The 26,672-nt window shown below is 34.8% G+C and overlaps 3 protein-coding genes across 3 annotated transcripts; 2 read left to right on the forward strand and 1 right to left on the reverse strand.

The window, feature by feature from the left end:
- Positions 1 to 1,290: 1,290 nt before the first annotated feature.
- On the forward strand, positions 1,291 to 4,781 carry LOC129903391 (tRNA (carboxymethyluridine(34)-5-O)-methyltransferase). Its single transcript, XM_055978933.1, has 3 exons — positions 1,291 to 1,512; positions 2,439 to 3,547; positions 4,332 to 4,781. Exons 2-3 carry the CDS (start codon positions 2,469 to 2,471, stop codon positions 4,417 to 4,419), a joined length of 1,167 nt encoding a protein of 388 aa, XP_055834908.1. The 5' UTR covers positions 1,291 to 1,512; positions 2,439 to 2,468; the 3' UTR covers positions 4,420 to 4,781.
- A 1,297-nt stretch (positions 4,782 to 6,078) lies between these two features.
- LOC129903144 (uncharacterized protein At4g37920) lies at positions 6,079 to 12,978 on the forward strand. The gene is made up of 6 exons (XM_055978647.1): positions 6,079 to 6,398; positions 7,052 to 7,458; positions 7,896 to 8,064; positions 8,473 to 8,717; positions 11,918 to 12,105; positions 12,318 to 12,978. Exons 1-6 carry the CDS (start codon positions 6,245 to 6,247, stop codon positions 12,475 to 12,477), a joined length of 1,323 nt encoding a protein of 440 aa, XP_055834622.1. The 5' UTR covers positions 6,079 to 6,244; the 3' UTR covers positions 12,478 to 12,978.
- A 646-nt stretch (positions 12,979 to 13,624) lies between these two features.
- LOC129902810 (uncharacterized) lies at positions 13,625 to 20,170 on the reverse strand. Its single transcript, XM_055978218.1, has 4 exons — positions 19,912 to 20,170; positions 14,903 to 15,020; positions 14,609 to 14,837; positions 13,625 to 13,933 (listed from the first exon to the last, which is right to left on the reverse strand). Exons 1-4 carry the CDS (start codon positions 20,061 to 20,063, stop codon positions 13,905 to 13,907), a joined length of 528 nt encoding a protein of 175 aa, XP_055834193.1. The 5' UTR covers positions 20,064 to 20,170; the 3' UTR covers positions 13,625 to 13,904.
- Positions 20,171 to 26,672: the final 6,502 nt, after the last annotated feature.

A 26,672-nucleotide genomic window follows, 5' to 3' on the forward strand; every position in this document is an offset into this window, starting at 1 on the left:
ATATGTGTCTTGGTTTTTCCTCTCAGGTATCTCAACTATGCTAGCTTCTTATTGAATTCCTGAACCATACATAATTTGTATCTTTTAAACATTCAGTGCTGACATTGCATAAAATGTTGTATCACGTTTAAAGAGCGCGTAAAAAGGAATTAAAGTGGTTGATGTGGAATCAATTTTGGGATGTAAGGGGCTGATGTGGAATTCATTAAATGTGTTATCATGTTTGAAGAGCACGTGAAAAGGAAGACCGTCACATCCCAAGGTGGATTCCACATCAGCCCCTTTAAATCATTTTCACGCACTCTTCAAATGTGATAAAACGTTTTATGCAATGTCGGCAATGAATGTTTAAAATGTACAAATTATGTATGGTTCAGGGGTTCAATAGGAAGACATAGTAAAGGTGTCTGAGATGAAAAATCAACCAAGTTCAATACCTATCCATGTATTCGGCCTTTTATTTATTTAGGTATGATGCTATTGTGTTGAAGTATACCTTAGCTGCAACCATGCCGTACACGCTATGTCATATGGAATGAGAGTTAAGATGCATATCATTTGGAAGCAGCTTTTACTATGTTATGAGCAATATTTATTAAAAATAAATAAATTATCAAATATAAACCTACTCGCTATGTGACTATTTTTTCTAGTCGTTTTCATATAACATAAAAATTTCTTAAAATTTAAAAATAATTTAATTTAATCCTTTTATTTTATTTTATTTGTAACAAGAAGTTTTTATACACAAAAAATAATTTAGTTTAATCCTTTTATTTTATTTTATTTGTAACAAGAAGTTTTTATATACAAATAAGTATCATGACATATACTTCTCGAAGCCCCAATCAATTCACAACCTTTGTTACAGCCGTTGTCCTTTCAGTAAACACTCTGTGATCATTTTTTGATAACTTATTCACTATGTGACATTTCACAAACTATACCAGAGATGTAAATCGTAATAGGTAAATTCCATGTGATAAATTTATGATTGAGTAGTAGACGGAGGCTGATCGATTTTAGATCGAGACCCACCTTATCGAGCCCTTGGGCTACCATAACATATTTAGAGCATTACATATTACAAAAATCTTATATTATGATATATGTAGGTTTTAATAGTAATGATTTTTCCCTTAAATTCCGTACTTACTAAAATTTCCCACGAGGGGAATAATTGTTTTTTACTTTTCAAACATTTATAAGAGATAATGAGACAAATTTCCAAACCCCACCTAATAAATTGTCCCCAAAGAAAATGAAGTTATATAATCATTGTCACAAATGATTAATTTCACTTTCTTTTTTAATGTAAAAAAACAACAACATGCATTATTCGAATTTCTTAGGTAAAATCAATTGAATTAGGGTTTTCATTGTTACTACTATTAGATTAAGATACAATGCTTAAAGTAGCACTCTCCAGTTGAGAATAAAGCCCAAGTTGCGAATAGATTGAACTACCACCACTTGCTTCTCTTCCTATCTTTCTCCGACGAAAATCGATCTGTAAGTTCCTATTTTTCTTCTTCTGTATATTGATCTTAATTCCAATAAATTCAACGGTTTAATGGGGCTTGTGAACTGTATTATAATGTTTAGTATGTGGAATTCCTATTTTTAGCCATTTGGAGTAAATAACCCGGAGATCTCAGGTTCAAATCTCAGCTAAAATTCATATGTGGGTTTAATTGGCACTGTGCTTGTGGACTGTAGTTAGGTTGTTTGGTGGATTTGTAGTGTTTGCTCAAGCTAACTTGGATACCACCATCATAAAACAAAAAAAAGTGTGAAATATTCATCATATAATTGGGAGTTCTAGTTCTTTGTACTTGGAGGTGAGTTATGTAGGTATGAAATCCTGCATAAGTAATAACATGTTTGGTAGCTGATTAGGAGGTAAATTATTCATGTAGAAAATTAATACAGTTGATTGTTTGCAGTTTTGGAAGTAGGAACCTGTATAACTGATACATGTATGAGTTATGAGAGAATCTATGTATTATTAGGTTGAATAACTAATACCTGCATAACTCTAACCAGCTATCAAAAGACCCCTTATTTCTTAAGTTTCAATTCACCTACTAAATCATCATAATGTACTAGAAGGGAATTTTTTTTCCTTTACAATATTAAGTCACTTTGATAGAGAATACCCTTTTTAAATTTGTTTACTGTTACCCAAAATGGTCTCCTAAGTTAAATGCTACTCCTAATTAGTGTATCCAATAGGCCTTTTTGAGCTAATTTTATTGTGTAATGGATTAGAATGATTTGTATAGTTGAAAACTCAGAAAAGAAAAGAAAAGAGCTTCAATGTATTAAGATCACATGTGGAGTGAAGTAAATATTCCGTTTTTCTGTTGGAAGATTGTTTCGTTGAGAAACTTGTTGTGAATCTGAGTTGCTTTTGCTTTTCTTTGTTGTCTGAGCAGATTCTTTTCATATACCATTCATGTAGCTTGATGCTCTTGGGTGTTGGAACGGCAAGGTCATTTTGTTTCAAAGGAATATATACTAAATCTACTGTTATAGTTGGTTATATTTTTAGTACAAGAAGTTTTAGTACAATGAATGAAGTTGGAATTGATAGTGCCTCTAGTTTGCATACACTGGAATCTGTGGGAGAGGCTCCTGTTCTACGTCCTGTGTCTGTGAGAGCAAAATGTTCTTCAAATGTTCAATCAACCCCAGAAATTGAAAAGAAATATGTCCATGGTGTTTATGATGCCATCGCTCCCCATTTCAGTTCCACTCGGTTTGCGAAGTGGCCTAAAGTGTCAGCTTTCCTGAGCTCATTAACTCCCGGTTCTCTCATCTTAGACGCTGGATGTGGAAATGGGAAATACTTAGGATTAAATCCCGATTGTTTCTTTATTGGCTGTGACATTAGTGCTGCTCTAATTAATATATGTGCAGAAAGAGAACATGAAGTTTTGGTTGCAGATGCTGTGAACCTACCATATAGGACTGGCTATGGTGATGCTGCAATTTCTATTGCTGTGTTGCATCACCTAAGTACTGAAAATAGGAGAAGGAAAGCAGTAGAGGAGCTCGTCCGAGTTGTTAAAAAAGGCGGGTGTGTTTTAATTACTGTTTGGGCTAGGGAACAAGAAGACAGGTCATTAATTGAAAAGTGGACACCACTTAACCAAAGGTATGTAGAGGAATGGATAGGACCTGGGAGTCCTCGAGTTCGCAACCCTTCATCTCCTCGCATCCTTGAAAGCATCCCAGAAGCAGAGGAAAATGGTGGCAGGGAGCAGTTGAAAGGCCTACATGCAAACTCTTCAAAAGTAAAATCAGCTGAAGTTATGCACCCAACCATTCTGGATGAAGGTCATTCTTTGCCTACTGGATCTGAAAAAGGTTACTCAGAGCAGCAGGAATATTTTGTTCCCTGGCACTTACCTTATCATCGGGCTGAAGTAAGTGGGGCTTCAGCCGTTGCCTTGGCTAGTGGTTTGGCAAAGAAAGATGATAAGAAGGCCTCTGTGGTATATAATAGATATTACCATGTTTTTAGTGAAGGTGAACTTGAGAGGTAATTTCTTTTCTATTTTCTATTTTCTATTATATAGTATAAGTAAAAATAATCTCTAATTTCATCTTGGACTTATATCATTCTGTCAAGTCGCTATATGTTAACAAATGCTTGTCATGGTTAGTAAGTTTTCCAAGCTGTAACATAGACAACCAAATTTTCTTTATACTCCTCATGAGTGCTCCGTTATGTCTTCTTTGGCTAAGATGGTTTAAACACCTTCAATCAATCCTCTGGTAATAATATGGTCATAGAGTTTGAATCTGTAAAAACATATCAATATTCAGGAGGTCGCATGTGAGCCTTTGGAATTGTATTTGACCTCAAAAGAGCGATGACCTTTATTAGAGTTCTGATTATCTCATTGTAGGGAAGCGTAGGAGTCTCTTTCATCCTTATTCGGAAGTAATAGTGACAACTTTACTATTTATCCACCTCTACTAAAGTGTCTGCATATATATGTATGAATGAAACAAAACAAAAGAGCCTCTGCTTCCAGCTGATAAGTTTCTCTTGATAAGTAAAATTTAGTTCTTTTTTCCCATTGTTGCAGGGCTTGTACTTGTTTGTCTCTGATTTATTCTGAAGTTCTTTTATTGTTTCTTTCATACCCTCCTCTCCCCTCCCCACCTTTTCTGTTTGGGGGTGGGAGGCTTTGAGTGGTTGGGATGAGAAGTGGGCAAGATGAGGTGATACCTCTCTGTTATGCAGTTTCACCAAATTAGAAGTTTGACCAATTTGTAACAATGAGCTGCACTAATCAACATGTTCCGTTCTTCAACAGGTTGGTGTCTGGTCTGGATAACGCCATTCTCGTTGATAGATTCTATGATAAATCAAATTGGTGCATCATTCTTGAGAAAACATCGTGATAGTGTTGAACATTTCAGAAGATTCTTGCACTTCCATTTGCGAAGTGAAATCTAGTATATGAAGTCCACAACCCTAGTTGTGAAAGGGTGATATTGTCTTTCAAGCAAGGAGTACATGCTACAGATTATTGTGGAACAGAAACATATGTCTAGTCCTTCATTCTCTGCTGCTCGCCTGGTTCCCTGTATCTCTCATCCTCGTGTGATCGCCTGCCTTCTTGTGTTATGTATGACACTTTGTAAAATATAATTATTTTTATGACTTTGGGGACAGACCTGAGAACAAGGGTTTGATATCCAAGTTACTTCAGTTTTGGGAGATAGCATTCTCTTGAATAAATTTATGGATGTGTTTTAAGGAATTGAATGCATTTCACGACGCGTCTCTGAGTTTAATATTGAATCACAAACCATCCCTTAAGTTTACAGGTTGGACAAACTCACTCCTAAAATATTATACTAATCATAAAATGTTCTTGAAGTATGCAATGTAGCACTTTTAGTCCAGTCCTGAAAATACCTGTAGTCCTATTAAAGTTTCTTTGTGCGTCCATCTTTTGGCATTTTCAGCACCAGACAAGTTCTGCAATCTGCTTTTATCCATCTTACATAAATAAATGAGAAGTCATACATTGTTTATAGGTTTTGGGCTTTCTTGCTTTACAAAGACATAACATTACTAGTCACCTTTTCAAATTAAGCACCGAAAGCTTCTGGTGACGTAGTGATCAATGAAGCTCTGGTGCAAGTTTTGGAGATCATGATAGTCTTTGGAGATTAAAAAACACACTGATGATTCTCATTTGTTTAAGTTTTGATGGATAGAGTTAATCGATATTTGTGCTGGTGGGAGATAGTACGTGTTGGATGAAATAAAATTAAGGTGGACACAAACTAATTTCGTCATTTTTGTTATTGAAAAGAAAAAGTAAGCTACAGAATATCTATAGAATGTTGTTATTGAAAAGAAAAAAGTAAGCACAAGAATATCAATAGAATGCTCATGGAAGGAAGGGTAGAATAAACATTTTAAAAAATTAATTGGCATATAAGCAGAAGAAAGTCTATTGTTCAAAGTTGACGGGGGAGTTAAACTTCAAAGGCGGGTCCAGAATTTAGAAGTTCTGGTTGCCAAGTTTTAAAAAAAGAATAAACGGTCGGTTTCTTCAATTATGGGTTACGATTCAGAATATTTATAATTTAGATTTTCATAAACAAATCGATTGAATATGCATATTTAGTAATGTTTGCTTTTAGATATTCTAAGATTCAAGATACCTTATTAGCTGTTCACTTTTTTTTTTTTTTGAATTAGAGGTCTTATTCTCTAAAATTTGACAAAAAAAAATCACATTTAAAATATGAACTTATATGAATCATCTAATACTATTACTCCAATATATTTATATTGCATGCATTGCCCTTTGTGTATTATTGCATATATATATATAGTTGTGAAAAAATTTCAACTGAATCACCGAGTGTCGTGGCACTCCCTCTGTTACCCATAGATCCACTCCTGGGTTAATTTAAGCAAAGTTTGGGGCGTGTGAAAGTAATTTTGACCTAATAATATATGTTTACCCTAAATTATATTAAAATTACCTTCCGTTTATAATAAAGATACTCATCAAGAAAGTATGACTAGATCCGATCCGACCCGACCCGACCCGTTTCTACCTCTAACTTCATAATTTTTTTCTTCCTTTTGCCTGGCTTTGTAAGGAACAGAGTGTTGAGGACTTGGCTCTCAAAAGCTGAGTTCATTTGCTTTCTTCTTCACTTGTAAACCCTCAAAAAATTCTAACTTATTTTAGGATTAATAATGGTGCTAGCAGCTTCTATTACACCTTGCTGTGCCGTTTCAGTACGGTCATCCACTTCTGCTTCTAGAAACTTCTCTCCTCTTCCGCCGCTCTCTCTTATCCGAAATCCAATTCAACAGCGTCAGCTGCACCTCGCCGGAGCTAATTACGGAGGTATGTAACTTCTCCCAGACAACAATACTTATTTCTTCCTGCTCCTGCAACTCTAATAATTTGTCAATTGCTTTCAGCTAGCTAGTATGAAAATATTCTATTATTGATACTATCTTATAAGTATAGTTTTCAATTCCAGAATTATAATTCATTTAACTATTCGAAATTTGAATTTAAATAAGATTATAAAAAAAACTAAAATTGAACGTAGGTGTGATGTATTTTCTGTCAAAGTTATCTCTGAAACTCTTAATTCAGTATGCATTTGGACAAAACTTGTGGTCAAGTGACAGGATTGTTAAGTTCAAAATTTGAACTTAAATATGCTTATCACAAAAGAAAAGAAAATAAAATTGAACTTAGGTGTGATGTATCTTCTGTCAAAGTAATCTTTGAAACTCTTAATTTAGTAAGCGTTGGACAAAATTTGTGGTGAAGTTGAAAGACATGATTATTAGAAGTTGAGAAAAGCTTTGTCTGAGTTAATATTTTCCTTTCAGTGTCACTAATTTAATACTACCTAGTTAAGTTAATATCTTAAAATCTGGGATTAGTCAAAACTCAATATAAAAATGGGATGGAGGGGGTAGAATAATTTGTCTATTGGTTCTGTGAAATCGTTTGGATAATAATGATGTATCTCAAAATGTTAGGTTCTCTCTTATCTATACATGGAGTGAGGTTGCGACAGTCATCTCTTGCTGCTGTAATTGGTGATACAACTGCCGTGTCAGATGGCGCAGTTAACGAAGAAATGTCAGCTACTAAGTTATCTGATCCTGTTACTAGTCAAGAAACTGATTTGGAAAATGGAGAGGACAGGGAAGATAGTTCTGAAGGGTTGGATGAGAATAAAATGATCCGAGTATGCGACAAGTTAATTGAGGTCTTCTTGGTTGACAAGCCCAAACCTACTGATTGGAGAAGATTGCTAGCATTTAGTAAGGAATGGAACAATATTCGGCCCCACTTCTACAAGAGATGTCAGGACCGAGCAGACAGTGAAAGTGATCCTGGAATGAAGCACAAGTTTCTCAGGCTTCAAAGAAAGCTGAGAGAGGTAACTAACTTCCATAACAGCATGAAGTTCTCATTCTGTATATGCCAAATCATGAAATAATAACTGCTTTTGCTTTCAATTTCCAAAGAGGCTCAATTATGTCAAATTCATTTTGGAATAGTTTCAGATCTCCATGGATAAGATCAAACCTTATTTCGTTGTATTTAGTTGAGGTTCCTCTTAAAGAATTAACAAGGCCTCTGTTGACTCATAAATACTAAAATTAATCAATTATTTATGTTAACTTGTTGCTAGTTGCAGTGCTCTATAGGGATGAGATGCATTTTTATGATCAATTATGTATAACAGGTCAAAGGATTGAGGATATTAGTCGATTTCTTGCAATATTTATCTTATTTTCTTGTGTTAAAATTTTCAGCTTTCATGTGAGCTAGGTCTGTTTTTGTTGAAATTCAACTGGGAGATTTCTTTTCCAGGTTGATGATGACGTTCAGAGGCATAACGAACTTCTTGAGGCAATCAGAAGGTCACCATCTGAGGTTGGTGATATTGTTGCCAGACGTCGTAAAGATTTTACAAAAGAGTTTTTTGTTCATCTACACACTGTGGCAGAATCCTATTATGATGATCCAGCAGAACAAAATGGTAAATATGCCTCCTGCCTGGAATTTTCTTCTTCTTTTGGGGCCATACTACTGATGAACATTTGCATTGTAAATCTGCACTAAGACACTATTTCCATTTTTGTAATATATACATTCTAGAATGTTGTTTCCCATATCTGAACACATTTACTCTCCCCCAAATCTCACTATATGTGAAGTCACATTTACTTTTTTCATCTTCACACTGTATGCTACAATATAATATTTTGTTTCAATGAGATAGAAGAAGCTTTGGAGAATCTCTGACTCTGGGAGTGTAAACCCCTTGCTGTAAATTTAGAAATTGAAAGCCATGAGTTCAACAAACCTTGGTTCCTTGCTTTTCATAACATTGTGTCTGCTGTTGATCGGTTTCACTGACAAGATTTTGCTTTTTCTTAATAATTAGCTGTGGCAAAACTAGGGAATACATGTTTGGAAGTTGTGGAAGCTTATGATACTGCAACTGAAAGTATGGAAGCGTTAAACGCTGCAGAGTTGAAATTCCAAGATATAATCAATTCACCTTCTGTGGATGCGGCTTGCAAGAAAATAGATGATTTGGCCCAAAAAAATCAACTTGATTCAGCACTGGTGCTCATGATTACAAAAGCATGGTCAGCAGCCAAGGAGTCAGACATGACAAAAGATGAGGCAAGATTATTCTTTCCTTCAGATACACATCCACATCTCATTTCTTTCAGCATTTTCTTTGTTCTAGCATAAACTTTATTTTTTTGTTTAGAGAAAGGTCATTTTATTAGAAAAAGTAAGGTCATTTTATTAGAAAAAGTAAAAACAACACCTAAGGGAGTGCTGGTCTGTTTACAGGTTGAGCTAAAAAACCAAAAAAAAGGAAATCACTTTCTAATCTTATAGGGATTCTTTTTTTTTTTTGGAAACTGGTAACTTTGTATATTCCTCAAAAGACAGTACTAAAACTGTACTAGTCAATATTTACAACATGTACTTCAAATCCTACTATCTCTTACTAAATTGAATCGAGTACATTAATTATGGAGATAGTATTATTTGAGTATAGCTGATTACACCAAAACATAGTAGCATACGACAATTTAGTTTGACATTTTACATACTATTCTCTATACTATCAAAAGCTCTAGAGTTCCTTTCCTTCCATAATGCCCACCATATACTAGCTGGGACAATTCTCCATCTGTCTCTGTTCTTGGACTACTTTCCTGCTTCCTCCCAACTCTGGATTGCTTCTGTGATCTTGGCAGGCATGGCCCATGACATACCCTTAATCTTATAAGAATTCTTAGAGGTTAAGAATTGATACTGCATCATATTCTCAAAAAAATAAAAAATTGATACTTCATCATTCACAAACTCCTCACACCAAAAAGAGAACAAAATTATACAATTAAACTTGATCTCCTGGATTTGTTTGCCTTTTCTTCAGAACATCCATTGTTTCTTTCCCTCCACACTGTCAACCATATGAATACTAAGATAGTCTGTCACCAGATTCACCACCGTGTTTTTTCGTTCCTCTTTTTTGAAGAGGTGAAGTGATATATGATAGCACAATATTGGAAACCTGAGACTAAGCTAGTGCCTTTTCTTCATCCTTGTTTTCTTGTTCCTTTTTCTGCCATTGTTCCAACAATGTAGCAGTTCTGTGGTGTTACTTGACATAACCCATTTTAGGAGAAATATGTGCCAGAGTGGGGCCGTAACTTTGCAATGAATGAACAAATGGTTTATGGTTCTGCCTCCTCCTGCATATTTGACATCTGTTACGTAGAAAGATACCCCTCCTTTGAAGGTTTCATTAGTATTATGGGCTACTAAGTATTGACCAAGAGAATAGGCCACTGTATGGTGCTTTTGTTTTCCAAATCTGTTGACAAGACCAAAAAGTAGAATTTTTTTGTTGGTACTTGGTTGTGTGACTGAGTATAGGTCTGGTAGCAAGACTTCACTGTAAAAATTGCTTTCATGTTAAGACATCCTCACTGTGATTGAAGCTATGGCAAGGTTCCAAAAGATTGAGCAAAGTTGTAAGTTTTCTAACTTCCTAATCATTGGGATGCCTTCCGAAAATGAAGTTTTAAGTGTATTGGAATCTGTGATTAGCCACTGTGGCATCAGGCTGATTTGGACAGTCTGTATTAAGCAGGGAGTTGGTGTCCTAAGGGGAAATTGCCTATCCAATTGTCATTCCAGAAGGATATTTTCCTTCCATTACCCACTTTGAAGCCAATATTTTCAAGAAAAGGAAAAGTGTCCTTATGCTTCTCCATGCACCCACCCATGTGGTAAAGTTCTGCTTCTGATACACCGAAAGCTGTTTGCTCCATAGCAAAGAATCCCGGACACTTTCCTTTTTGTCGATGGACAACAATTTGGAAAAGCAAGGCCCAGAACAAAGTCAAATGCTTCAATTGGATTGTGGCAAATGATAGATGCTTCACACTTGACAATCTACAAAAGAGAAGCGTACAGTTACCCAATAGATGTATTCTTTCTGAGGAAGATGCAGAAGATATTACGTAATTACTTTTTCCTCCATCTTAAGGTCTCAAGCGAAGTTTGTCATTTGGTTTTAAATATCAAATGGTGCATGTCGAAATCCACTTTAGATCTCCTACTTGCATGGCATTTGTAAGGCATCAGCAAATCAGATTTTGGTACTTGGAACACATTATTTTTGGGTTATTTGGAAAGAAAGCAGTGCACCAATTTTTGAGGAGAAGAAATATATTGGGATCAAACTCAAACACAATTGTATATCTTGGCTTAGTTTTGGTGCAAAGCCATGTTGGACTTTCGCTGTTGCACTGCACATACCTTTTTGGATGTACAACTAAAAGCACCTTGCTGGCTCACATCTATAAACTTTACCTTATCAAAGTAAATAATCCAATACACTGTTTATAAGAATAAGCTTTCCACTAAGAGAGAGATATTGACTTTTCCATCTAGGTAGATCTTTTTTAACATCTTTCAAGTACTCCTTGCCTATTGCTATCTACTTTGTGGTTTGCTCCCAGAGATAAGCCAAGATATGTAGTAGGTAAGTCCCCAGTGTCACATCTATCATTAACTTGATTAAGAAGTAGAAGCTTACTGAAATGACGGCATACAAACTGACACAATTCTTAGTGATACCCGAATAATTCTTGTTTTTCCTGTGGGAGCTACTTAAGATTTTGTTGGAGAATTTTCATCTCAACTCTCAAGTGTTCTTACCTCTCCATTTCTGAGGCTATAGAACAAGAAGTATGAGGCTAAGTATTTATGACTAACTGGTATTTATCTCATTAGTAAATGTCATGTGATTTTTGCTAAAAAACATGAACATTAATAGTCTAATGCCCACAAGCTAAAATTATCAAGCTGGAATTGGTCTATTGGAATAGTGATTGTTATCCTCCATGTTGAGGAATGTGCTTATGTTCATTAAAATAGTGTGTAGTTGGTAGCTTCTGTGCGTTCATGCACCAAGTTGCTCTGCCCTTGTGACCTTTGCTTATTTCATCTTGCATTTGAAGAGAACCTATTGTTAGAAACTTAGTACCCTTATATGTTGAAGCAGCTATTGGAATTTTACAGGTAGCATAGCAGGTCTCCATCTTAGAGGAGGTAGTTTTATGTTTTAGAATTTCAGGTCAGATAGACGTAGCTAGTGCTAAAATATAACAGTAATTTGGCCATTCTTATCTAAGTTACATGATTTCATGTTTCAGCCCTAGTGTTTTAATGATAAACTTTTGCATGAGATGCAGTTCTGTACAAGTTCACCCTTCGTGTCAAAAATTTATTCCATTTTTTCTAATAGGCAAATGGTTAGGCTTGTGAAGTCTTGTTTGTTTCCATTTTTTCAGGTAAAGGATATTCTTTATCACTTGTATAAGACAGCAAGAGGAAATCTTCAGAGGCTCATGCCAAAAGAAATCAGAATTCTGAAATATCTACTCACAATTAAGGATCCTGAGGAGCGAATGTGCGCTTTGAAAGATGCCTTCACACCGGGAGAAGAACTTGAAGGGGAACATGTAGATTGCTTATACACGTATGTATTACATCTAATATTTATTACTTTGCAGTTGTCCTTGATGTCAAAGCACTTTTATCAGATGTATTTCAGTCTGAAATCTTACGTAATTGTCCCTTCTACGTCTTGAATATTACTTTCCATTAGAGGCTATCCTTCTCTTTCATTTTTGGTTTCTTTAACATAGTTTTACTTTTTAACTATGACTAATAAATGCCTAATCATTACAGGACTCCGGAGCAGCTGTACAACTGGATTGGGACAGTGGTGGATGCATATAATTTCAGTAAAGAAGGCACTCTTATAAAAGAAGCCAGAGACTTGATGAACCCTAAAATAATTAAGAAAATGGAGGAGTTAAAGAAGTTGATCGTAGATAACTTCATGTAAGCATTTGTTTGATTTTAAGTAGGTATGAGCTTTGCTTCCAGTGCCAGATTCATCAGCTCGTGCCATCAATCATCCGTATTTTATATATCCCTGCTCTAATCTGGTGACCACATGATTGCATCACAACATGGAGCATAAAGCCTGACGGGTACAATCTGCATAGATCGTTGAACTGTCCTTAGCTCGGATTTGTGGATAGTCCAGAAAATTTGAATATCCTAGATTTTTATTCGGAAGCATTGGGATGTTGCCGAAAGTGGCATTAGCAGTCGCTGGTTGTATAGAACATTTGGAATTTTGTGTATGATAGAGCTTCTATACTTGTTGTGGGATAGTGACTTGATGGTCTTTCTCCTACATAGAAGCCTGTTTCCTTTTTGATGATCAGTTACGTCTTTAGGATGGTTTTTATACACGAATGTATCAATTACTATAAAGTTTATCACTATAACAAGAGGATTATAAGGGACAACTAGTCCTCTCTTACCTCAGTCATGTCAACATGTCTTTCACTAATTGATTTTGTCCGCATCTTCCCTAGAGTAGTAGTAGTAGTAGCATTTTGTTTTTCAACAATGTGAAAAGGTAGAAAATTTAATGAAGTTTCTTAACTTGTGATTCCATTGATTAGGTTGAGAGGCCATGTATACTTGCGAAATGCTGATTTGTATAAAAATGTTGCTATGAAAAAGTTGCAAGTGTGGGTCCACAAATTAGGGATAACTTGTCTAAAATTGGTTAAAACATATAATTAGTGAAACAAAGAAAGAAGTTGCTACACCCTTAATGGATTGTGATGCTATATAAGTTGTTTCGGTCTTGCTAAAGGAATATTTATATTGTCAATTTTATTATATAGTTCACAGTTGTATTTTATTTTATAATAAAATGAAAGGTTGCTCTTATAAAGTTCCTGGTGTTGTAGTATAAAGTTCTGCGTTGTATTCGACTTTTTTGGAAACTTGACAGCTAAGTTGGAAAAACTGAGTATATAGTATATGCTCGTATTACAGGCGTGAATATGAAAAATTAGACAAGAAAAATGACTAAAATAAAAGACAAAAAAAAGGGCACAAAATAACCAAAAAACCTCCTCCTTCCCATTTCCCCCACTTCTTGAACATATTGATTATTGAGCACAATAATGGATCATGAAACCTGAAGATCAATTGTAGCAAATAGTTTGCTAGTAAGAGGAGTACATGTAGAAATTTGTTGTGTCATGAAGAAGAAAGCTTGTACTTACAATACCTATACAATGTTTGTCTCATATATGAAAACCAACATTTCTCTGAAAAATTCTAGTTCTTTAGAGTCTACAGCCATAACACAATACAGGACATTCTCATGTGAGAGAGTTGAACATACTAAGCACAGAAATGGCTCATGAAACCCCTTTGGATCATTCACTCTTCTTGCAAAAGCCATCATGCCTTTATTCGTATCACAAATGAACCTGTAACATCAGAACCCCAACAAAACACGTCATTATGAGCAAATCCTCCGTACAATTGGAACGTGGAAAACAATTGGTTTTCAACAAATTGTCTAAAAACAATTAAGGGATTTTCTTTGTCATTGGCATATTTTATGTATACAAAATATCCCCTCACCTCTACCATAGACACCAGCTTGGTGTGATAATCAATGAAAATATTTTGATTTATAACAGAAAAAGGAGGCTATATATAGATACTAGTTTAAGTTTCGACACAAGTAGTAGTTTGCGCAACTACACAAGTCAAGACATTTCAGTTACCCGGTAATCACATATTGAAACAGTAAAATACCTTGCAGAGAGGAAATCCTAATCTACCTCGTAGTTTAATTTATCTATCACGATCCAGTTTCCAATTAAGGCTTTTTCCCAAATGGCCAGGACAGTGATGTGAAAATGGTCTTGAGATATCTTTATCTAATTAATAGCAAAAGTATGACCTAAAAGTGTCTTGAACTTTGAGTACTCTCTGTGCCCAAAATGTCTGCTTTTAGGCAAAATTACCAATCAGATAGGAGATTTCTTGCCCATCCACTTTTCAATAGGCAAGGAAACTATACAAATGGAGCTCGTAGTTTCCTCTTCAGTTAAGAGAATTAGCACAATAAAAGAACCCAAAATGTAAAGACTTACAAGCAGGAAGATTAGATATATCTGCAGAAACTGCACAAGGAATTCCAAGGTTTGAAAGTGCTCCCCTTATGATTCCACATGGGAAATAGAGATGCATTCCTATGGCTTGTGCAGCCTTGTTTTCAGCCATCGCTGAAGGATCTTGAATAGAACCAAGAGTTTCTATAGAAGGATCAACTGACATCCGCGACAGCCAACGAAAACGATTGTCTTGCAGCACAAAGGTGCCCTACAGGAACAGGAGTTAGAGATCACTCATGCTTAAGTAGCAATGGCACAAATTCTCAAACTTACTCTGTGATTTGTCTTCAGGTTATCTATTTGCTTCTTGAAGACCTCAGACCAGAAGTCCTTGCATATGAATTTGATAGCCTCCAGATGATCAGTGAACCGGGGCTTATCCATGGTATACCTAGCAAAAAGAATTATATAGAGATAGTACAGAAAGCAAAACATGAAAGGTAACACATTGTCCAACTTAGTAATTTTGAGTAATATTGAGCAATGAATAATCATACTGAGATCAAGATAGGAGTGAAAGATATTCTCAACTAAAAGTCACACTCCCTGCAGAGAAATTTTTAAATACGGTTCAACACAATCCAGAGACTACATTACACCTCAAACTAGAACTCAGTGCAAGAACAGTCTTTGGGTTGCAACTTGGATGACAAGCCACAGAAATCCGTAAACTCAATAAAAGCAAAAGAAATGACAAAAAAGATGGAGCCTAGAGTACACCTCAAACTAGAACTCAGTGCAAGAACAGTCTTTGGGTTGCAACTTGGATGACAAGCCACAGAAATCCGTAAACTCAATAAAAGCAAAAGAAATGACAAAAAAGATGGAGCCTAGAGTTTCAGCCTACAAAGTTATGTATGCTTACAGCATCATTGATTTTAATCCCCCATATAAGAGATACCTTCACACAACCCTATCAAAAATAAACTAATGTAGCACCCAGCAAGAAGAAGGGAAAAAGGTTAAAGAATAGAGATGAAAGGAGAATGAGAAAGAAAAGAGAAAAGGAGATCAATTCATCAAGTGAACTGTGTCAAACAAGTGCACACGGGTCCTATGATAGAGTAAAGAACCCAGCTCAAGCTAGACTCTTGGAACAGTAAAGGTTATCTCTAATTAAAAGAAAAAGATAAAAGTCATATATAAAGATGGATCTAAGGGAAACTTACAAGGATAAATTCTAATTCAAATAATGATCTATCAAAATCAAAGTAAGAAGATGCAAACATTATCCAAAGTCTTGATGTAGGCACACCTACTCCAGCTTAGTGGGCAGGATACCTTGGAATTTGTGTTAGTGGGCTAGAAAAGCTGCCCTGATTGATTAGTCGAGATGAGCGTAAACTAGCCCAAATTTTTTGGTAAAAGAAACACTAAAATCTAATAGATAAAAACAAAAATCTAGAACACTTCTACAATTGTTCTTTTACTTCGATCATAAAATCTTCCAGATTGAAGTAGCCAAGCATCCTGGGGCAGTGGTTGAAAATAAAGAGTAACAACTTGAAGATTCCAGGTGCGACTCCCAGCTACAAAACTTGGGAGTGGGTTCACTGCTCTTACCTTGATGAACAGGATTACCTTGACAACCTGTGCTTGTTGGTTGGAAGGGCTACCTAGTGGATCAGTAGAGGTTCACCCAAGCTGGCCTAGACACCATCAATATCAAAGTTAAAGTGCCTAAGGACCTGGTCAGCTGAAACTAGTCCTTCATATACAAGAAAGCTCTGGCAGCCTTAGCAGACCATGAAGACATCTCCTTCAATGCAATCAGTGGTAGAAGACATGAAGGTACAAAAATTCTTAATGAACCAATGATAGAAGGCCATCCCATGAAAACTACAAACTTGAGAGAGAGTTTTGGGTTCAGGTCATCCTCTACTAACTCTAACCCAGTACAATGAAGGGATTACCTAGGCAGCCTTTGCTTGTAGGCTAGACAGTTTGCCCGGAAGATCAACGGAAATGTGTGCAAGCTTGCTCAACACACTGATCAGAAAAACAATCAACAAAAAATTTTGCTTCCCTAAGAATGAATTATGTTTTTTGACAAAGATAAGGTTAAAGGACAGAAGTGACATGCATGAAGGTATTAAGGGCTTTAGACTGTCAATGGGCAGGACTATCCATGCAAAAAAATCCATCTTGTGTTTTAAAAGTAATCTTTCCTTCATTACTTAGGTCTTAGGCAAACTCAGATTTGATGAAAACCACCACACAAGTCAATGTTAGAATACCAACAAGAGCCATCTAACATGTCTTAAATATCCTCAAGTCTCGGGATGAAAAATCAGCACTTGATAATCATCATATCAATGCATGTGTCTTTCCTAGGAGCAAGAAGGGACTGAACAGCACAAGGACTGAGGCTATGTTAAGCAAAGTCAATTTCTAAATAACTCCTAATTTGTTCAGTTCAGCTCACTTTGTAGGAAAGTTGGGTTAAAATCCAAGAATGAAGTCAACAACAGACTGAATGTCCCTAAAATAAGGTAGCTCATCTCGAAGTTCGTTGATATTTTGAATGATATATCCACAAAATCAGAATTGCGTGGGTTTACCTCTTTGTGAAGTGTGAGCTACAAATGCTTGAGAGATATGGCCTTTAACAGTAAGAACTAGACAGAATACACTCAATTATAACCCCTTCGCTAGCAATGGATGTGACAAGATGTGAGCACTTGGAAACAGAGCTTAGAGCAGTCGACACACTATTGGACTTTGGAAGTATGTCATGAGGGTTGGAAACTTGAGAGTGACTATCTTGCCCATGAACCTTTATGAGAACACCATGTCTAATGACATATCTATAGAATAATCAATGTCGACTAATTGAGTATGTGGGTGACATCTATGAAGAGCACATAATAATATACTTCATCTTGGTTAAGCATTATATGAATGGGAAAGGCAACTTTTTTCTTTTTGGATAAGATAATGAATGGACAAGGCGTCTTAGAGTAACTAGTAAGGTTATTCTATTAACCAAGTAACCTTAAAGGTTAGCATACGGCTCTATTATCAAGTTTAGGCACTGTATAGCATCTTTAGCTATGCCATTCAAACAATTACTCCTGTCAATACAAATTTGATAGACTTTCCATTAGATCATTACTCATGCAAATGACGGTACAGATGGATCTATGCTTCCACTTGTTATCTATTACCAAATTGGCTATAACACAAAGTGAACCACACTGAGACGGCCTTTATCCCCTAGGCTACAATCAATCTCATCCCCAGAACTATTCAAGTTGAACTAAGATCTCTTGGTCATCTTTAGAGTCCTAGAGAGCTAATCCTATGGCAAGGCAGCATTGGCACAAAGGGGAATGGTTGCCCGGGTTTCTTCAGGAATCTTTGCTCCTCTTTTGCATTTCCGCTACCTGCCTTTTTCTTCGTGTCCGCCTGTATCGCAAAGTTGGTGGATGCCAGCTGTAATAGTTGAAAATAGGATGCCAACCAAGACCCCGAAATAAAACTTTTTTCCATAAAGAAAACGATTCTACATCACCACAATGCTTAAAGGGGCTTCTTAACTTTTGAAGGAGCCTATATATAATATACAGGGGTTACATTGACCGTATTATTGTTATTGATAAGTAAAATTATGTTGATTTTAATTAGTATGCCATAGATGAGGCAATTGCATGATTTGCCAAATCACATCCCATAATCATTAGGATGGAGCAACATTGTTTAGTAAATATATTTGAGAGTTATTAACAATAAAATAAATAAATATATGCGAGTTATTATTCTCATGCGTTTTTAAAGTACAATTTTTTTTATTGGTGATACAAATATTCTGTTATACGTTCTTTTTTCCTGTTTTATCTATAAGTTATTCTCTGTAAGCTGGACTCCCTTGGTGACCATCAATGTGCGGTTTTCTTTAAGAAGTATTTCATTCATCTCCCTACCGCTATTTATATGTTACATATCCATAGTCTATCAAGCTTTTAACAAGTAAACATTGGTTCCTAGGAAAAGAAGAGAAGATGTTTAAAATTGGAAAAAAAAAAAAATTTCCTAATATTGCATCTCTCTTTTCTTCCTGATTAAGTATTCCTGATTAAGTATATTTTTTATACGTGGTACCAAGAAGGTACTGCATAATCTTGCATCCCCTTTTATTTCATAAGACCAAGATATCATATTTCCATCCAACTTCATTTTGTACCTCATATACGCCTGAAGCTCAGAGAAGCTCAAGGTAAGAGCTTCGCATCACTTAGGATGGCTTCAGTGTAGGCAAGGCAATAAGGTGTGAGTTATTACTTTTTTCATGCATTACATATATATTTTTGTTAATTGTTAAGGAAAACATTATGAGTGAAGTTATTACTTTTTTCTTGCATTACATATATCTTTTTTTCTTTTTTTCTTCATCAAGCTTTCTTTTTTTGTTCATTGCACATTGTTTAACTAAAGCCCGACTCTTTAATTACCCTTTGCACTTAAAGACCAATAGAACTGGAGCATTTTAACACTTTTGACAACATTGATTTATAGGAACCCATCAGTTTCTAATTAAATATCTTGTTTGACTTTCTAACGATATTTTTTTTTTTTGATGAAGTAAGTATATTCAGTTAAAAGGCATCAAGAAGATGCAAGCTTTACAAGGAGACTTTCTAACAATATTTGAAGCAATTCACTGTTTGAAAGCTACAAATCCGCAAGTAGCCATTACTCTTTGTATATTCTCTTTTTTCTCTTCATTCTGTAATACACAGGTACCAAATCAAACTCTCAAAGTAAAAGCAAATTGACCTTAAAATGATACAGTATTAATTCTGGAACAAGCAGATTAAAGTGTCGGTGGAACAGGAAATTAATTGTAAGCTGGAGCCTTTCAAAGCCTATTCTTTCAACTAATTTCAAAAACATTATTCTCTCTAGTTAAAATGTAGATGTGCCAACATATAACCTAGTTCAAAGCCAATACACCTAATAACACAGTCACGAGACTACGCATACTCAAATCAACCCAAATTTCAGTTACACATCAATGTACTGAACCGAAAAAGGTCAAAAACTCAAAGACAACCAATAGCCTCTTCCTCCACCAGGAGGACACTTTGGAACTGTATAATTTCGTGAATCTGAAAACATTCGAAATAAATACTTAACAATACAAAATTTAGATACTTGAAAATGTTCATATCTCTATTTCTTCAAGCTATGAAATTTATTCCCAAAAATTATAGTAAATACGCCAAATTAGCACTACAAAATGATCTATCCCAATCAAATTTCAAATATTTTGTCGGCGTTACCTCTCGGAAAGCTGGTGTCCGACCTGAAAACCGATGGCTTCGATCCGTCGGGCGGCGAGCTCAGGTTTGTCGGCGTAGAATCCATTGCAGTAAGAAGAGACGATCTCTGTTAGTAAACTCTCCACACAGCTCTCAGATACCTCCCTCCCCATTTCTTCCCCTTCCACCTCTTTGACCTCTCTTGTTAAGGACCTAAATAAGTAGATTTGGAAGATTGTAATTTTGTTAGAATTTAAAATTTTAAATTCCCAATTAACTTAAATTATATTGTAATTGTAAGTTAAATCGGAAAAAAAAATTGACCAGTAATTTAATTTGGTGTAGAAAAAAAAATGACCACTCTTGATCTGGTTTGATATTAAAAGAAAAGCATCAAATTAATTTAGAGTTTTTAAAATTTAGATGTATTATTTAAAATTTGGCCTTATAAATTTGATTAAGTTTCATTGCAACCTTTAATCTTATAAATTTAAGATATTGAATGTTAATATTTTAATGAAAATATTTTGTACTGTTATGAATTTTTAATGTTTTCTAAAGATTCCTAATCATTTGAAGTTCTAGCACTTTAATTACATTTGAAATCATATCCAAATTAAAAAAAAAAAAATTACTGTAGTACTAGATATAATTTCAAAGACCTCTTCAAATTTTGTTTTTTTAATAAGATTGTATAAAATTGAGGACATTTTAATAATTTACGTAAATTCTGAAATTTTCATATTTATGAGAGAGAAAAACACTACCATCACAAATACAATCACCACCAAATTGAAAAGAAAAGAAAAACTGCTCAAGAAATGTGTAGATAGATAGATAAGATCTTAGACGGTTGTAAAAAAAGAAAAAGATAAGACCTTAGATAAACCACCGATGGAAGAGTTTTTTAATAAATAAGATGAATTTGCATGTCATAAGAGACAGATGTCTCAGAATTGTTACACCTAAACATACTAAGCATCACCTTTCATGTTCCCTATAAATAAATAAATACCCCTTCACTTTCCACTTAGTACTTTTCATAACCAAACAAAAAAAATGAAGCATTTTCCTACATCTGCTGTCCTTCTCTTCCTAGTGCTTCTTATCTCAACAAATGGTATGGTACTATTGTTTGAAATTTTATTGTAATTTCAACGTTTAATGTGTGATTATGATTAATTAATTACTTATCTAACTTTGTGGATGCAGAAGAAATTGGAGTTGGAATTAGAAAGACAGAAGCAAAACTATGCCAGTACCATAGTGAAACCTTCCACGGGATATGTGTGACGGGTCACGTTTGCAACCAAAAATGCAGGGCCGAAAACTTTGAGGGCGGGCGCTGCCATGGTCTTCGTCATTATCGTTGCATCTGCTACAAGACTTGCTAGTTTAATTCCTTTATTGCTTATAATGCTTTATAAAATTAAACAAAATGCATGTCAAGTACTTGATATGATGATCTTTTTCTGTATAAGATAGCACGTACTTTTAGTCTTCGAATAATAATAAGTGATCGATCCATGGGTTTGTATGTGCTTCCTCTTCATTACACATGTTTTATTTTGAATGATGAGGAAGTTGATGTAAAATTAAGGGGTTGGGAATTGCAAATTGACTATACATTTTGTTTAATGGGTTCATAAACAAAACAGAAAATCTATATCCATGTCAATAAATCTATATTAATTTTACGCACTCAAATTTATGTAGAAAACACAATTGGCAAAACGACTACACTTTAATTTCCTCACAAGATCATTATCACCACGGTTAATGTTAAATAAAGTGTTTCTTCCATCGTGAGACATGATAGTGAATTCTCTTGCAAAACAGAACAAAGCAAGTTGGCAAAAATTTAAAAAGTCAAAACAAAATTATAATTGTTCGAGTCCCACAATTAATGGATATCAAATTCATGTTCCCCCGGAATCGATATAATTGAATTTGCTAATTTGTTTCAAAGACATACAAATTGAGATGATCAAACTATTGAATTGTCAATGCTAAATTGTTTGTTGTACGTGATCATGATGATGAAAAGACACAAACTATTAGGAAAAAGAAAATTCGTAAATAGACAAAAAGAAATGCAAAAAATTAAATATTTTTCGACGTGGCAATGATGTGGTTGTGTTGCCGTAATGTACTTTTCATTGTGAGATTGATATTATTTTTTAGGGTGTTATTTAATTTACTTTAAACAATTAGGGTTTTTAAATGCATGTAAAATTAAAGTTTTAAAAGTAAATTTGACTGACAAATTTAAAAGTGATTTTATGTAAAAAATAAAATAAAATAAAATTTTGAATCAAATTAAAATTATACAAATAAATTAAAATGGATGAAGTCTAAATAAAATATAGATACACATGAAATTTAAGAAATTTACAAATTTCAAGTGCCTTCATTTTCTTTCAAACATCATACTCGGTGAAATACGTCCTTTGCGAGTAGCTTATATCAAGAAGATGCTAATGCCATCTGCGAGTAAATTATAACCTCTGAGGTAGGGTTGTACAAGGCAAATCAATAAATCGTATCAAACCGATAAATCGAACCAAATCGAAAAAAATCGACTAGTAGTTTGGTTTGACTTGGTTTGGTGTTTGAAAAAAAAAACCGACCATTATAAGGTTGGTTTGATTTTAACTAAAAAAAGTCAAATCAAACCCAAACCGACCCGATTATAGATATACTATTTTTAAATTATGTTATACATAAAAATATTTATTAAAATGTAATTTATAAATATTTTTAAAAAAAAATTCATAATTTTTATTTTCTTTCTTACATTTAGATTTGGACTTGAAACGTCATCTAAGTAATATACAAAAAAAGTCCATCTTATAAAGTTATATTATAAAGTTAAAACTTTATTAGATACTATGAAAACCCCGAGAAACCAGAAAAAACCAGAGAAAAATTGATATCGAAAACCCCCGACTTTTATTGGTTTGATTTGATTTGGTTTATAGATTTAATAACCCGATATAAATAATTTAATTTGATTTGTAAAAAATCTAAACAAACCCGGTCCATATGCACCCCTATGTTCAGAAACGAACTTTAAGAAAGTTGGATCTTGTAAAGGTAAGTTGTCATGTAGATTCGAACATATGAGAAGACTTTAATTTGATATTCTATTATAGACAATGGCATTGTATGGGGTTCCCAAGTGGTGCGGGTCTCTTTCTAGATCTGGTAGACCTTTTAAAGCTTCATATTATTGTTGGATTTACCATATGTATGTTTCGAGGAAATATGAAAATGGTTAACTAAGGAGCTTTAACAATCTCAGATTGGCTGTGAGATTTGTGTTAGATGAGCATTTTTATTATTTATTTTTGATGTTATTTTATTTTGATATTTGAAATGCCTATATATATTAAGGGAAATTTTCAGATATGACAAACTATTTAAGCATAATTACTACATATGTGTATAGTTTTCCTAATTACTTATATTGACAAACATAAATGTGTCATTATACAAATACTGTAGCGAATTATACAAAATGCTATACCCACGAATTATTTGTAGAGGAGGAGAGAAGCGAGAGAGATCGAGAGAGGGAGAAGAGCGAGAGGCGAATTGTATATGTATATCTGTCGAATTGTATATATATATTTGTCGGAAAAAATTGTTTAATGATAACTGATATACATATATATTTGTATATCCAGCAAGAGAGATTTGTCATACAGCGTAAATAGATAGCTATGTTTGCTGCGAACCGTAATTATTTTAAACTACACCCTAAACGCTTAATATAATAATAAGGTTTATCATATCGCGTAGTTTTCCCATATATATTAATAAAGGCATTCTATAGCGAAAAGTAAAGTACTTTGTTGGACATACTTTGGCAATAATGTACCTACAAATGTACCTACAAATGTGTACATTAGTTTTGTTACATCTTCAACAAGTTTGTCAATTTTGAAGGTTCTCCCCTTATTTGATAGTTTGGAATTTAATTTGCTTGATGCTAAACCTAAATCTGACTTGACATTATTAGTTATGTCATCTACAAGCACCTCAATTTGTAGGTACGTAATGCAATATATTAGCATTTTAGGATACAAGCAATGCAATTTTAGCTTCATGTTTTTTTTTAAAAACAACTTTTGATCTATCCTTCACCACTATATGACTTGTAACGATTAGAACCGTTGCTAATTAGGAAAGGGTAATTCGTAGAGAAACTGAGTGTTCTGAACCATCACCATCCTATCAGAGCGGGACGGATTCCACCACGGCGGCATCGCTCTAGCGGGTTTCAACCCGCCAGAGCGGGAATGCTAGGGACAGAATTTAAGTCGTGAATTCTATTTTTTTCTCTCTTTTTCCTACGTGCCAAAAAGAGGCGAGGATTACCTGAGAAACCCTCAGAAGGTTGCTCTAGGCTTGGAAAGGAGGGAGAAGGAGATTTCAGCACAGGAAAGGTTTCAAGTGATAAAATTCGGGCCTACCTCCACTAGTCCGTCGTCTGAAAGCTAGGATTGGAGACACAATACCTCTCCACAGCTTCTTGGCGCCCATATAGGCTAGGTTTTCTTATTTGAGTAGCTTAAATCTGTACTTATTGTTTAGTATAAGGGAATTTAACGAGAGGTTACGTGGTTAGGCCCTCAGGCACGGAGTATGGGCAGGAAAATGTGTATCCTTAGCGATTAAATTTGATGTGACCTGGGTAAAGAAGATTTGTCTGATGAATTAAGGGCAGTGGTGGTTTGTCTTTCCGTATGTGTCATATGTGCTTGTTAGCAACGTCATTTGTATACATATACGTATTTGAATGAGGAAAGATAAAAGAAATTATATGAAATAACTGTTTTTTGTCAATGACATACAATGAATCTATTTTTGATAATTATGACTGTTGAAACTATTCACTGTATATGTGATTATGTTGTCTTTGCTTGGTTCGAGTGTCACGTTCCGACACTTTACTGAATCGGGTGTTACATTCCGATATGTAATTGAATCGATTGTCACGTTCTGGCACACTATTAGTCTGAGTATGGTTCCATGAGAGGACCAAATATGTGTTGATAGTCTCGTGAGAGGACGAGATGGTATCGATTATTCTGTAAAGTGGTGTGATTACATATAGAGAGACTGAGGGGTTGATAATACTGTGGATTATCCCATGGGTTCGGTGATTGACTTGAGTGAGGATTGGGAGTAAGTATAGTACTATTTGGAGGGTATGAATGTGTAACATGGTATAACCATATTGTAGTGTCTGTGGTATTCTATGGAGTTCGGGCATAAGAGTAGAGATTGGGTTGTTAGGTTGGGATCCAGTTACTTAGAGTCCAATCAAGTGGTAGAAGTGTTGTATTTGACAAGTGAGGGTCAAAACTAGATGGAAGGTGTGATTGTGGGGTGACTGGGTTCTATCTGGTAAGGAAGTAACCGGTCTAGAATAGTTGGTATAGCCTTATTAAATAGCGGGAACAAGTTAAGGACAGTTTGATGTCATATGGCCTTGTGAGTGCGTAAGGCTAGTATGGTAGACCAGTGGTAGTATGGTTTCAAAGGACTTCCCTATGTTATAGAAAGACTATCTTAATTTCGTAAATCGGAGTTGGTAACGAACCAATAAGAAATAGGTAAGTGTAAAACTACAAGATATTGTGAGATAAGACAGTTGTGGGTTAATAGTTGTCGGCGATGTATTTTCTTATTGATTATGTTTCCTTCTACTGTTTCTATATATTATGCGGTGGGTATTGGGTTGACCAATGATGCCTACTAATACGTGTTGTTTGTACTGGTACTACTCTTGCTATTCCATTTAGCATAGTCTAGTTGCAGGGTCAGTGATGTTCCTAGGTGAAGACGAATATGATTCTCCAACAACTCTTCCTTCCTTATGGTTGAAGTTGTGTCGTTATTTTATTCATACTCTGTATATGTAGAAGCTTTTGTACTTGTTTAGCATAGATCCCTGGGGTGTAAATTATTTAATAGTTCAGATCTTGATGTTATTAACGTAGTAATTCTTAATTCATTGGTCTTTAACTTGAAAATTGTTGTATTTCCTAAAATTTCCGCATTTCTTAATTTGTTGGGTATTGATTGTTCTCCTACTTAGGTATAAGAGTGGGTACTCACACGGCCTGGTGGGTTGTGTTGTGACATGACTACACCAAACACCTAAAAATTAACTACATTCTGAAAATATATAATGTTGGGCCCGTGTTTAGCATTGGACTCACCCGTCTAGCTAAATTACATATCAATAGAATAATGAGGACCAAGCATATAATTTTGGAAGTTTTGGCTATGAAAGAAGAGTTTTGTGAGGCACGTGGCTGGGATTCATCACATGTCACATACATATAATCACTTAGATTAGACATAATATCATTACATGGTGAAATATGCAAATTCAAATAAAAAACATTCCCCACCCCATAGCTTTGGTCATCCGGAAATTGAAGTGTTTTACTCACTTTACACATACAAAAAAAAGTGTATCTGACGATTTGGCTACTAGACACATCACATAATAGCTTTTTTGAAGTAATTTTACCACTTGGTTTTGATTTTCCTACCATTAAATTTTACTAAAAGAAGCTAAAAAAAATGTAAAAGTTAAAATGCACAAGATTGACAGCAAGAAAGATTTTGTGTAGCGAGTGAAGGTGCAAATTGCGTTTTCATTTTGAAAACCCCACCCATTTTATATAGGATCTACCCTATATAAACTTCACTTCACTGTACGTTAATGCACATCAGTCAATCTATCAATCACTTTTCATATT

This window comes from Solanum dulcamara, chromosome 9, assembly GCF_947179165.1.
Source record: "Solanum dulcamara chromosome 9, daSolDulc1.2, whole genome shotgun sequence".
NCBI lineage: Eukaryota > Viridiplantae > Streptophyta > Magnoliopsida > Solanales > Solanaceae > Solanum > Solanum dulcamara.